This window comes from Microtus oregoni, unplaced genomic scaffold, assembly GCF_018167655.1.
Source record: "Microtus oregoni isolate MIOR12 unplaced genomic scaffold, Mior012 000049F_ref0000343, whole genome shotgun sequence".
NCBI lineage: Eukaryota > Metazoa > Chordata > Mammalia > Rodentia > Cricetidae > Microtus > Microtus oregoni.
In genome coordinates this window covers 640276-653482 of record NW_024543223.1, presented here as the reverse complement: position 1 = coordinate 653482, position 13207 = coordinate 640276, and the positions used below count along the sequence as shown (strand labels likewise).

The 13207-nt window shown below is 52.5% G+C and overlaps 1 protein-coding gene across 2 annotated transcripts; it reads right to left on the bottom strand.

Annotated features, from left to right (window-relative positions):
* Window positions 1–804: 804 nt before the first annotated feature.
* Nefh (neurofilament heavy chain) lies at window positions 805–10883 on the bottom strand. Of its 2 annotated transcripts, XM_041636554.1 has the most exons (5): window positions 9898–10883; window positions 7939–8138; window positions 6761–6885; window positions 2590–3289; window positions 805–2499 (listed from the first exon to the last, which is right to left on the bottom strand). In XM_041636554.1, exons 1-5 carry the CDS (start codon window positions 10778–10780, stop codon window positions 1381–1383), a joined length of 3027 nt encoding a protein of 1008 aa, XP_041492488.1. In that variant the 5' UTR covers window positions 10781–10883; the 3' UTR covers window positions 805–1380. The 2 variants fall into 2 exon arrangements, with proteins under 2 accessions (XP_041492488.1, XP_041492487.1); XM_041636553.1 differs by having other exon boundaries at window positions 805–3289.
* Between the last annotated feature and the right edge of the window lie 2324 nt (window positions 10884–13207).

Below are 13207 nucleotides of genomic sequence, written 5' to 3'. Positions count from 1 at the left end.
TCCTGACTCACATCTCACGACCAAGTTTAAAATCCCAGAAAAGAGGTTCATTGGCTATTCTAGGTCAATCCTCAGAGTAACCAGAGGAAGGAAATAAGAAACATTATAGCCGAGAGCCATCTAGTGGGGGTGGGGGAAAGGTGAGGAACAGAGAAGCAACTCCTGAGCAAGCGCAATAAGGGGTCATGCTAGTCCCACCAAGGATTTAACAGTGAGGGTGCCATGGAAACCTGCAGGACTTTAGCTTTCAGAGCCAGGTATAGTGGCAACCCCAGACATTTGGGAGATAGAGACAGGAAGACAAGTTCAAGATAACCCTGGGCATTTAAGCAAGACACTGTCGCAAATAAAACTATAAAAAGGGTGGGAGTTGGGAACGAGAAAGGTAAAATCCATGCCCAGATAAGCACATTGGGTGTAAATTAGGTGACTGCTGTAGTCTTCACCACAGATGAGTTAGCCATGTGTGGCCTTTTATATAAGGTACTTCTTATGGTCCATGAACCATTCAGCATCCTCCTGACGCTCACTGTTCCCAGGCATCCCAGCATCCGTGTACATAGGGTAAACTGGGGTTTGGCAAAGTGTGGACTTTCCCTATGCCTCCCTCTCAGATTGTGACATTAACTGCGCAGTCAGGAGTATGCGGTTCCCAGGTGATGCTGATGAAGGTAACCCATGGACCATATGCAGGAATAATGCCCCAGGCCACCAGCACAGACCTGGTGTAACATCCAGACCTCCCGTCCCTGTCCCTAGCCTTCCCAAGGGAAGAGAACAAATAAGAACAGCTACAATTTTATTTTAGAAGCACTTGGTTTTATTGCACGGAAGCAATTGAAAGTGGACTCAGTGGAAAGTGCGCCCTGGCATGGTTCCGTGGCCAGTGCCCTGCTTCACCTGCTGCAGCTCTTCCAGGAGAGTGCTGGGGAAGGGCCTGACCACTCCTTTGGAAAACAAGAAGGCATTCGGGAATAGGTTACATTTCAAGCATAATGCATTTCTAACTGCTCATTCATTATTGCGGCCATCTGTCATTGTACATACAGGAAGTAAATGCACTTATTTGGAAAGAAGGGGGCAGTTTTTAGTCAAGTGGTTTTCATGTAGCATTCAGCATACATCACGTTCGGCTACAATAAGCTATAATAATTGTCCATCACCTGAGGTGGGCTTGGGATTTGGGGGGTCAGGGCTCAGGGTATCTTCTCTTGCTAACTTAATCCTACTAGAAATTCCTGTTTGGTGAGGGCAGGCCCGTCATCTAAACACTGCTGCTTCTTACAGAGAGGAAAGGAAGAAATAAAACTTATTGCACTGACCCTTAAGTACCGGGGCCCTTCTGAGTTTCTTTGGCTGTTCTGGTGTTCCTGTGCCAGCCTACTTCTCCCCCTTGGCAGCCTTGTCCTCTGTGGCCTTCTCTGGGGGCTGGCTATCTTTTTGGTCTGTGCTAGAGGATTTTTCTGCCTTTTCCGTCTTGGGTTTGCCAGACTCTTTGGAAAGGCTCTTGTCGTCCTCCTTGGCCTTGGCCTCTGTCTTGGGTTTCTCCTCGGGCTTCTTGGACTCTGTGGCCTTCTCTTCCTTGCTGTCTTTCTTCTCTGGTGCTGCTGGCATCTCTTCTTTCTGTGGCTTTTCCTTCCCTGCGGGTTTGCTGGGTTCTTTGGCCTTGGTGTCATCTGCTTCTGCCTTGGGCATCTCTGTCTTCTCTTCCTTCACCTCTGTCTTGGCAGGAGTCTCCTTTTCTGGGGTCGCTGCTTTTTTCTTCTCTCCAGACTCTTCCTTCTTGGCTTCCACTGTAGCGGCCTTCTCCTCCACCTTGGGCTTTGGGGCCTCCTTCTTGGGTGGTTCATCTTTCTTGATCGCCTTCTCCTCCGTTTTTGGTGTAGCAGGGGTCTTCTCTTCCTCCACTTTCTTTGGGGGTTCTTTGGCTTTCACCTCCTCCTTCACAGGAGACTTCACCTCTTCCTTCTTGGGAGCTTCCTTCTCAGGAGCCTTGGCATCTTCCTTCTCAGGGGACTTGACTTTCTCTGGGGACTTGACCTCCTCCTTGGCAGGACTTTTGGCCTGCTGGGGAGATTTGGTGTCTGCAGGGTACTTTACTTCCTCCTTCCCTGGAGTCTTGGCTTCTGGAGATTTCACATCAAGAGTCTTGGCCTTCTCAGGAGACTTCAATTCCTCCTTCACTGGGCTCTTAGCCTTCTCAGGGGATTTCACCTCAGCTGGAGGCTTGACCTCTTCCTTCACAGGGGACTTGGCCTTCTCAGGAGACTTGACCACTGCTGGTGATTTTGCCTCTTCCTTCTCCGGGGACTTGGCTTGAGCTGGAGATGTTGCTTCTTCCTTGACTGGGGACTTGGCCTTTTCTGGAGATTTTACTTCAGCTGGGGACTTCACTCCTTCCTTTACAGGAGACTTGGACTCCTCTGCTGGGGATGTTGCACCTTCCTTCACAGGGGTCTTGGCCTTCTCTGGAGATTTAACTTCAGCAGGAGATTTTACCTCAGCTGGTGACTTGGCCTCAGCTGGAGATTTTACCTCAGCTGGTGACTTGGCCTCAGCAGGTGACTTGGTCTCAGCTGGAGATTTTACCTCAGCTGGTGACTTGGCCTCAGCTGGAGATTTTACCTCAGCTGGTGACTTGGCCTCAGCAGGTGACTTGGTCTCAGCTGGAGATTTTACCTCAGCTGGTGACTTGGCTTCAGCTGGAGATTTTACCTCAGCTGGTGACTTAGCCTCAGTTGGTGACTTGGCTGCAGCTGGGGACTTGGCCTCAGTTGGTGACTTGGCCTCAGCTGGAGATTTTACCTCAGCTGGTGACTTGGCCTCAGCTGGTGACTTGGTCTCAGTTGGTGACTTGGCCTCAGCTGGAGATTTTACCTCAGCTGGTGACTTGGCCTCACCTGGAGATTTTACCTCAGCTGGTGACTTGGTCTCAGTTGGTGACTTGGCTTCTTCCTTCACAGGAGGCTTGGTTTCCTTTTCTGGAGATGCGGCCTCTTCTGCAGGGGGAGATGTTACTTCTCCTCCTCCTTCTATCTCTTCTTCACCTTCTTCCTCCTCTTTGGCCTCTTTTTCCTCTTCTTCTGTCACTTCTTCAGTCACCTGGATCTCTTCTGTCTGCTCCTCCACAATCACTGTTTCCTTCTCTGACTTTTCTACCACTTTTATCATCTCTTCACTTTTGACCTTTATGTGAGTGGATGTGGAGGGAATTTTCGGGAGTGCCTCGGTAAGAGAGAAGGGACTTGGACCAAAGCCAATCCGACACTCTTCGCCTTCCAGAAGCTTTCTGTGGAATGGATAATGAGACACACCATTAACTCAGAGCAGACCTGCAGGTTTGCATTCTTTCTTGGTTTTTTTGGAAGCCCCATTGCATTCAATGACAGGGTTTGGTGAATGAAGGATATGAATGAATGGCAGGAATTTCATTTTCATCCCCCTTTTTTTCTTCTTTCCTTTCCTCTCTCCTCCCCATTGCTCTCCTGTTTTTCTCTGGGGCTGAGGACTGAGCCATGAGCCATGTTAAGAACACTCTCCATGGGCTGGAGAGATGGCTCAGAAGTTAAGAGCATTGCCTGCTCTTCCAAAGGTCCTGAGTTCAATTCCCAGCAACCACATGGTGGCTCACAACCATCTGTAATGGGGTCTGGTGCCCTCTTCTGGCCTGCAGGTATACACACAGACAGAATATTGTATACTAAATAAATAAATATTTTTTTTAAAAAAAGAACACTCTCCACTAGGTCACAGGCTCAGCAGGAAGTACTGTCAGAATGGAGAAAGTTCCCATGGCCACCCACAGAGCCTGACCTTGGGGGCTGCACTGCTTTTTATGGGAGGAAATGTCTCCCTAAAGAATATCCTCAGTAGAAAATTCCTACATTGACAACTGTCTCTTAACTAAAACCTAATTTAAGAGAAAGTTGAAGGGTTTGGGGTTATAGCTCAGTGGTATATTGCTGGTCCAGTGTGTATGAGGTCCCGGGTTTGAAAAAAGAGATGTGACTACTGGGACGACTGAAAGTTGTGCAAAACCTCTACATGCACACTGCGCACACACTGTGCAGGTACACTGCCTGCGCACACTGCGCACACACTGTGCAGGTACACTGCCTGCGCACACTGCGCACACACTGTGCAGGTACACTGCCTGCGCACACTGCGCACACACTGTGCAGGTACACTGCCTGCGCACACTGCGCACACTGCGCACACACTGTGCAGGTACACTGCCTGCGCACACTGCGCACACACTGTGCAGGTACACTGCCTGCGCACACTGCGCACACTGCGCACACACTGTGCAGGTACACTGCCTGCGCACACTGCGCACACACTGTGCAGGTACACTGCCTGCGCACACTGCGCACACACTGTGCAGGTACACTGCCTGCGCACACTGCGCACACTGCGCACACACTGTGCAGGTACACTGCCTGCGCACACTGCGCACACACTGTGCAGGTACACTGCCTGCGCACACTGCGCACACTGCGCACACACTGTGCAGGTACACTGCCTGCGCACACTGCGCACACTGCGCACACACTGTGCAGGTACACTGCCTGCGCACACTGCGCACACACTGTGCAGGTACACTGCCTGCACACACTGCGCACACACTGTGCAGGTACACTGCCTGCGCACACTGCGCACACTGCGCACACACTGTGCAGGTACACTGCCTGCGCACACTGCGCACACACTGTGCAGGTACACTGCCTGCGCACACTGCGCACACACTGTGCAGGTACACTGCATGAGACACTGCGTACACACTGTGCAGGTACACTGCCTGTGCACACTGCGCACACTGCGCACACACTGTGCAGGTACACTGCATGCGCACACTGCGCACACACTGTGCAGGTACACTGCATGAGACACTGCGCACACACTGTGCAGGTACACTGCATGAGACACTGCGCACACACTGTGCAAGTACACTGCATGCGCACACTGCGCACATGCCCCCTAAGATGAAAAATAAATCCCTCCCATGGCTGAAAGAAAAAAAGCTGGGAACAAGTAAGCCCATACTTATAAATTTAGTTTGAGGTTTGGGAGTATTGCTGTTTCAAATTGTTCCATCACCTTTTGCAGCCATTCTCTGGGATCTGTCCTCTCACTTAGCTACTCACTAGGTGGTGACAGCTACCCAGACTCCTAAGGGCTCGCTTTCCTCACTGGTAGAGAGATGACTCCAGAGTCCTTACTCAGAGGGCTGTTTCTGTGACATAATGACTATTAAAGGCTTGGCGAAGTAAGGGGGTCTCCCCTAGAACAGTGTTTTCCAAGTGGAACAGCTGACATTACCCCGGCTCTTGATAAACTACAGAGCTCAATCCAGCAGCCTGGGGCAGAGCCCCGGTCTGTCTTTCTAACTCAAAGATCACTCTGATTCCTGGTTAGTGCACTGTACTGAGTAGCAGATTAGACCAGAGCAAGGAGGTAGGCAGTCAAGGGTCACCAACCAGAAGAGGCCTTCATGATGTCAGCCCTGCTAGACTGGGAGGGCTCATCTTTGGGAACTGCTCTTCTCGTGGCTGCCATTCAGTAAGCACTGAGCCTAGGAGAACCTGTGTCAGCCGGATTTCCCTATGAACGGGACTGGCTGAGCCTCCCAACAATCCATGGTATGCATGTTGTTCCTGTCATCTCTGCCTATCCTTGCAAGAAATGAAGACCTGGTGAGCTAAGGTGGGCTTATAATGGTTCCTGACTACCTAAACACCTCTTTTCCTCTAAAGCAAGTCTCTGACTAGCTGGGTTTGGGGTAGATAAAGACTTTAAACTATAAGTCACAGTCAGAAAGAAAACAAGTCACTCTTGAGCCAATGAAATAGCTCAGTGGGTAAGCACACCTACCATGGAGCCCAAGGACTTGGGAAATTTGATACTCAGGACCTACATGGTGGAAGCAAAAAAAAAACAAAACACCCAACTCCCCAAACTGTCTTCACACACACACACACACCCTCAAACCTCCATATGTGTGTGCATGCTAGCACACACACATATACAAATAAATAAATAAAATGTAATTAAAAGAAAATAAACTTCAAGAGTTCTGCCTCTTGAGAAGTAGAATAGCTGTGAGGGGCTGAGGGCAGGGACAACGAGGCATCTCGTAAGGTATGCAGTTTGAATCTGAGATGGTGAAATAGCTCTGAATGGATGGGGATGGGTGCTGCATATGCAAATGTTCTTAACATCCTAAACTGTTGATTTAAAATGCTTAAATGGCAAATTTTAAGATACAAGGTTTCTCTATATAACAATCTGGTTGTCCTGGAACCTGCTTTGTAGACCAGGCAGGCCTCAAACTCACAGAGATCCAGCTGCCTGTCTCCAGAGTACTGGAATTAAAGATGTGCGCCACCACTGCCCCAGCATGATAGGGATTTTAAAACATTTTTATTTTATTATGTGTATGTGTGGGTGTGGGTACATGTCTGCATGCATTGTTGGGGACAATTTTCAGGGTTCTACACTGTCTCAAGGCTCTGAGAACACGGGGCTCTATACCGTCTCAAGGCTCAGAGAATACGGGGCTCTATACTGTCTCAAGGCTCTGAGAATACGGGGCTCTATACTGTCTCAAAGCTCTGAGAACACGGGACTCTATACTGTCTCAAGGCTCTGAGAACATGGGCTCTATACTGTCTCAAGGCTCTGAGAACACGGGGCTCTATACTGTCTCAAGGCTCTGAGAACACAGGCTCTATACTGTCTCAAGGCTCCTGGGCCATCTCACCTGTAGGCAGCAATCTCGATATCCAGGGCCATCTTGACATTGAGCAGGTCCTGGTACTCTCGGAGCTGTGCCGCCATCTCCCACTTGGTGTTTCTCAGCTCATTGTCCAGCTGCTGAATAGCATCCTGGGGATGACAGATCAGGCTAGTCATCTGCTAGCTAGTACTTGGCCCTCAGTTTCAGGTAAGTTGGGGCCACGCTGCTCAGCCACCTGGCTGGGGACAAAGCCCCACCCTGTCAAAACTGTAAGCTGTTCATGTACAGACATGAAAAATAAATCTAGATCAGAAATCTCAGCCCGAGGAAAGACCTGGAATGAGAGACCACAGACACTGACTCAGTAAGTAAAATGATGGGTGCATTTTTGCAGATGTCTTAGACAGTGCTCTATGGAAGAGTTGAAGTGTAGCCCGGTGGTAGGACACTTGAGTAGCATCTACACAGGGCCCTGGGGAGAGAGCACTTTTAGCTACTCTGTTTTCTATTCTTTCCAAAAGTGCCTGCAAGTGTCTGCTCTTTGATTACCTGCCAAGGCAGAGGGTCCCCAGAAGCATACTGAACAGAGATGAAGCTTCTTCCCACTGGAGCACTGCTTAAAGTGAACCTTTACAACTACCTTTTGCCTCCTGCGTTGTTATGTCTTTCCAGTTCCCAATGTTTCTGTAATCACGTTTATTTATTTATCCAGTCCTAAGAAAGTGACACTTTTCTCCCTAGGGTTGTTCTTGATCAAAGAAATCTGCCAAGGCTGTCCCTCCTGCCACAGACTCTGGTGACAAGTAATAGAACACCCACTCCACCAGGATTAAGAGGTAAATTATAGCCGGGCGATGGTGGCGCACGCCTTTAATCCCAGCACTCGGGAGGCAGAGGCAGGCGGATCTCTGTGAGTTCGAGACCAGCCTGGTCTACAAGAGCTAGTTCCAGGACAGGCTCCAAAAACACAGAGAAACCCTGTCTCGAAAAACCAAAAAAAAAAAAAAAAAAAGAGAGAGAGAGGTAAATTATTCATTAGGTGCTAGGATGGCACCCAGGACCTCATGCACGCTGGGAAGGCAAGACCTTTCCCACTGAGCTACACCCCTGCACTGGTGATCTTCACAGTCTGCAACGCTGCGATGTCTGACTCAGAGACCAGGATCCTTCGCTAAGAAAGTGATTCCCCTCCTCCTGCTCACCTGGTAGGATGCGATGTCTGCCTGATGACGGTCCTCTAGCTCAGAGCGCTGCCTCTCCAGTGATTCCTTGGTGCTTTTCAGGGCCTCCAACTCTGTGGTCCTGGCTTGCAGCTGCCGCCGGTACTCTGTTATCTCCTCCTGTGCCGAGCGCATGGCATCTGTGTTCACCTTGGCTGCCTCTGACAGTCGGTCCAACCTCACTGAATAAGGGAGGAACCAGGGCACAGGGTTAGGCACACCTGGACTTGGGTTTCAAGTTGGGCTCAGATCTGGAGAGTGACATGCATGGGTTGAAGATGTGCCAAGGTGTTAATCCACCCAGTCCTATGACAGTCCAGAAGCTCTTGTCCAAAGCCATCCAGCCAGTGAGGGGCAGGATTCAAATTTAGTCTATTGGCTTTAAAAAAACAGACGGTCTCTCCCTAAACTCAGGAGAAAGGAAGGGCCAGGCACAGTTCCTTAACAAAGGGCTGGCATACTGAGAGTTTCGGGTGGGAAATCAAGCCATGAGGCTTAATTCAGGCTTGTGGAAGAAGTTAGCATCCCTGAGTCACGGGACATGAAAGCTGTGGGAGTGGTCAGTTACGATGTAGTCATGGTAACTGCCCGCAGATATTGCAGAGTCCAAGGTCACAGGGGAGCCCAAGGCCTGCGTACCAGTCCCTTTCCCCTTCCTCTACCTGACTTCATTGTCTAGCACAGCAGCTTCTGAGCCAATCAAAGCCATACAATGGCCTCTGCCACCAACTGGCTCCTGGTTCTCAGATCACCCAGTGCAAATCTGAAATCGGTCTTAATCTCCTGAAAGGGAACATCCCACATTCAAAGGCTGACCCTGGTGGAAAGAAAGAGGACAGCTGGTGGGGACATATATCCTCGGATGCTCTGCTTGGGTGAAGGGCAAACCTCAAAGAAGCGTTCTCCTCTGGGAGGAACCTTGCTGCAGGGACGGGGGGAAGGGATGGTTCACTGCCACTGCAAAGGCTTGGGGCATGGAAAGGGGAATTCCAAGCATCTAAATCCTGGTATTCCTGGCTTTCCCTGGTGTTAGCAAGCTTTAAAAATCACCCCAGTGAGTATTCTTGGCTACTATGGATTGCAGACAGCCTTGGAAAGCACCTCAGCTCTGCACTCTCCTGCCCAGGGTTATAGAGACGATGTCAGAGAGGATTCTGCAAGTAAGACTAGGAAACTCAGTGACTCCATGTCCCAGTCCCCAAGAAACAAGAGCCAGAGAGGGTCAATGTTGGTCAAGGTCACCTTGCAGCTACGGAGCGGTAATTCAGGGCAACTGCAGCCTACCCTGCTCAGAATCCCTGGGAAGTTGGGGGAGAAAGGGAGATGGGAGGTCCCAGATTTTGAGAGGAGAAAGGGTATATTTAATAATAGAGGCCGCCTCCACCACTTGCAATCATGAGGTCCATGTGCTGGTTCCATACTGGCTAGAAAGGGCATGAAAATGAGAGGCTCCTTTCATCTCACACAGAAGATTCCTAAAGTGGGGGCATTACGTACTGAGTGAGTAGTAGGAAGAAGCATGGTACGTGTCAGCAGAATACCCCTGTGCCACCCTCTGCGAAGGGTGCGAGAAAGGGTGGGCTGAGTTGGCAGGGCAAGCGGGTACTGGATACCCTGGAAGGCTAGAAGGGGCTTGTTCAGTTTGAAAGGGAGACTGGTCCGAAACTGGGGTCTGTCTAATAGTGTGGGGAACAGAGGGGTTAGCTAGCCCCAACGTTTAAGTACAGATATAAATAATATGAGGGTCGTCAACTAAAGGAAAATCCAAGGTTGGGGCGCCCCAAGGGAGAGCCGGAGTAAAAGCGCTACTTTATGAGGCTACATATGCACTCTGCAGAGGGTCCAGCAGCTTTAGGGAGGACTCCTTGGTGAACCATCATCAGCTGCTCACTGGCCAGCTGGGGGGGGGGCGACCCCCTCCCAACCCATGCGCCCGCGCACCTCGGAACCACTCCTCCGACTGCAGCGTGCTCTGCACCGCATGGCCTTCGAGCTGCGCACGGATCTCCCGCAGGGCCGACGTCACGTCGCACTTGAGGGCATCGCGCGCCTCGGCGTGCGCCTGCGCTTGCGCGGCACCGCAGCCCTGGATCTGCCCGAGCAGCTCGCCCACCTCCTCCTGGTGGTGGCGCCGCAGGTAGCCGCACTCCTCCTGCAGCGCCTGCGCCTTCTTCTGCAGCTCCACGCGCGCCGCCTCCGCCTCCTGCGCGAAGCGCGCTAGGGCGCGCGCCGCCGCCTCCGCCTCCTCGCGCTGCCGGGCCTCTTCGTCCAGCCGCTGTCGCACGTGCGCGATGTCCTCCAGCAGGTGCTCCTGCTCCAGGCGCAGCTGCCCGCGCGCCGCCCCCAGGCGCAGCACGGCGCCGCGCATCTCGCGCACCTCGCGCTCGTACAGCTCGCCCATGGCGGCTCGGCCGGCTTGCTGCTGTCGCAGCGCCGCCGCCTCGCCCTCCAGGCTGCGGTTGTGAGCCTCGAGCTGCCTCACCTTGTCGATATAGCCCGCGAAGCGGTCGTTCAGAGCCTGCAGTTGCTCCTTTTCGCTGCGCGCCGCCGTTGCCGCCACCACGCAGCCCTCCGGCCCGTTGCTTAGTGTGTCTAGGGAGTCGGTGCTCGAGGCGGCGCCGGCTCCGCGGAAGCGGCTGGGCGAGGCGGACACGGAGCTCACAGACGTCCGCGCCCACGAGTGGAAGCCGCTGGAGGAGCCGGCCGCGGAGCGCGGACCGCCGGTGCCCGCCTTGCGGCCCAGCGCGTAGTGCAGGCTGCCGCCTCCGTGCAGCGGAGCGAACGGGGCGCCCAGCAGCGCATCGGCGCCGCCGAAGCTCATCATGGCCGGAGCAGGTGCGGCCGCCGGCAGAGCGGGAGCGAGGGGCCGGGGCGGGTATCACTGCGGCAGCTCCGGGACGCTGGCTCTTTTATATCCGCGGTGGCCGCGTCCGGCCCCTCGGCAGTGGGGGGCTGGGGAGGAGGGCCCCGCCCTCTCCACCTCCTCCCCCGCGGCCCCGGGCCGACCGGCTCCGGCTCCGCCGCAGTGAGAGGGGCGGGGCGGTGGGGGGGACCCAGGAGTGAAGGGGAATCGTCGCGTAGTCAGCGAAGCCTCCCGAGGTCAGACCAAGGAGTAAAGGACTTCCGGAGCGGACAAGTGCAGACCTCCAGTGCATGTAGGAAGACCCTTATTGGTGTGCTCAGAATTAGAGGGCCCCTGAAATAGGAAGAGGGCTTGAGAACTGGTGGGGCAGGGTGCTTGCGAGTTGAAGCAATGGGAGACTCTGCAGAGATTAGTATGAGAGGACCCCTCATGAGAGACTACACAAGGTTCCCTAATAGAGAAGACCTTGAGATGAGGAGTACAGAGACCACAACCACCCATGGAGGAATTCTGAATGACGCTGCATGAGGGACGCTACCGAGGATAAATGAGGACCCCCTTGCTGGAGGTGCAGTGTTCCCCTGATAGTTAGAGCAGCCACCCAAGAGGGGCTTAAGGAACTCTACCGCTGACATCGGGGTAGGAAAGGGGGGTGTGGAGTTTGAAAGGACTGCAGAGCTACGCTGAGGGGACATGGGAAACTGCAGAAGGAGAAAGGGAACACAGGATGGGAGGGGAACTTGGAGCTCTCCAAAAAGTCCAGTGGCCAAGACCGGAAGCAGAGACTGTGTCTTTTCCAGCAAGGGAAACTGTCTGCGTAGAAGCAGAGGGTCTCTGCGTAGGCAGAAAGACCCTGCTGAGTGTGGAATCAGAGAACACCAAAGCCAAGTTCTGCAAACAGGGCGGGGGAGGGGGTCAGCTCTGTGCTTTGCTAGCTGAGTGACCTTGTACAAATTGTATTCTCTCCTGCTTGGTTTTCCCTTGCGTACAACAGGCAAGATGCAACTCCAAACCCCTAAGTGCTCCCAGGAGCTTCCTTCTCGGGGAGTCTGGCTGAATTTTGGGAAGGGATCCCACATTGACAGTGGATGTGTAGCACCCACGTTCTCACACCTGGGAAGTTTGTCTTTTTCCCTTCCTTGCCTGATTTTTCTCAGTTTCATTTTGTCACCCCATTCCTAGCCCCACAATAGATAAGCCTGTACCACAGGCATCCCTTCATGATCTCGAAGAAGTGGTGGGTGGCTTTTCAGGTCCAAGTCTACCGCCCTCGTGAGCCCCACAGAGGAGTCAGGTAAAAGGGCGGCGGAGGGGCTCAGACTTGGAGGCCTTGCTGTGTTACAGGGCTGGCTCATTCTTGGTTTGCTCTTCCTGTCAAATGCCTCATTAGTGGAGCTTCTGTGCCGCTACCGCTTCAGCACCAGAGACAGAGACTACCGGGGCGGATTGATCTAGGCCTTTAAGAGTGGAGAGGTTCAAAGCTCTACCAGGCTTCACCCTTGTGCTGTGCGGGTGAGAACTCGTGAAGGGTGGGATGAATCATACCGCAGGGTCTCGAAATGACCTATCCTTGCATGTAAGTGACCCACCCCTGCATGTCCTGTCCAGTTCCTGGCTTTCTGTGAAGCTCTCCCTATACACCTCTACCGGGAGCAGAGAGAACCCCACTCCAGTGACCACTAACAGGTGCTGGGAACCAGCGTAGATTTCTTCAGATCAGAACTTCTTCCAGGAAATTACCTCAAGTCCTACTGCACCCCAGTTTACTGTGGTTTTCTTTCTAGAGGGATCCTCAAGACCAGAACTGGCAGATTGACTAAAAAAGACCTCTGCTGGTCCCTTTTTCCTTGCCCTCTGTTTTATTCCCAGCCTCTGGCTGCAGGCTGACTTGCTAGGGAAGTGATGGCGCTGTCCCTTTAACCACGTTTTACTGGAAGGAGAGTGCACTAGGGAGGAGGGGGAAGGGAGTTTCTAGTTTTTCATGGCAATGCAGAACAGAACATGATGAAGCATTTTCCCAATTTAAAGGGGTCCAGTCATCGTGCTGCTTGCAGGGCCAGAAGGGCTGGTTGGCAGGTGTTGTTGAAAGGATGAGGCACTGAAAAATGTCACTGGGGAGGGGACCTGGGTAGGGACCCCCTTGCTTCCAGATTGTTCCCCGTTTAGTTTTCATCTTGCTTGGAATTTTGCCATTAGATCCTTGTTCTTTTGAACAAAGATTCTTCAGCTGTCTGCAGAATGTGCATGATTTTCTTGGGTGTGGGAAGCAGCTGATAGCAAAAAAAAAAAAAAAGGAATGCAGGAAATGTGGGGTAAAGGGGTGACCATCAGATTGCACCAGGTGTGAGTTTTGTGGCTCTAAGATGGGCATGAATTCTGGTCCCCTGG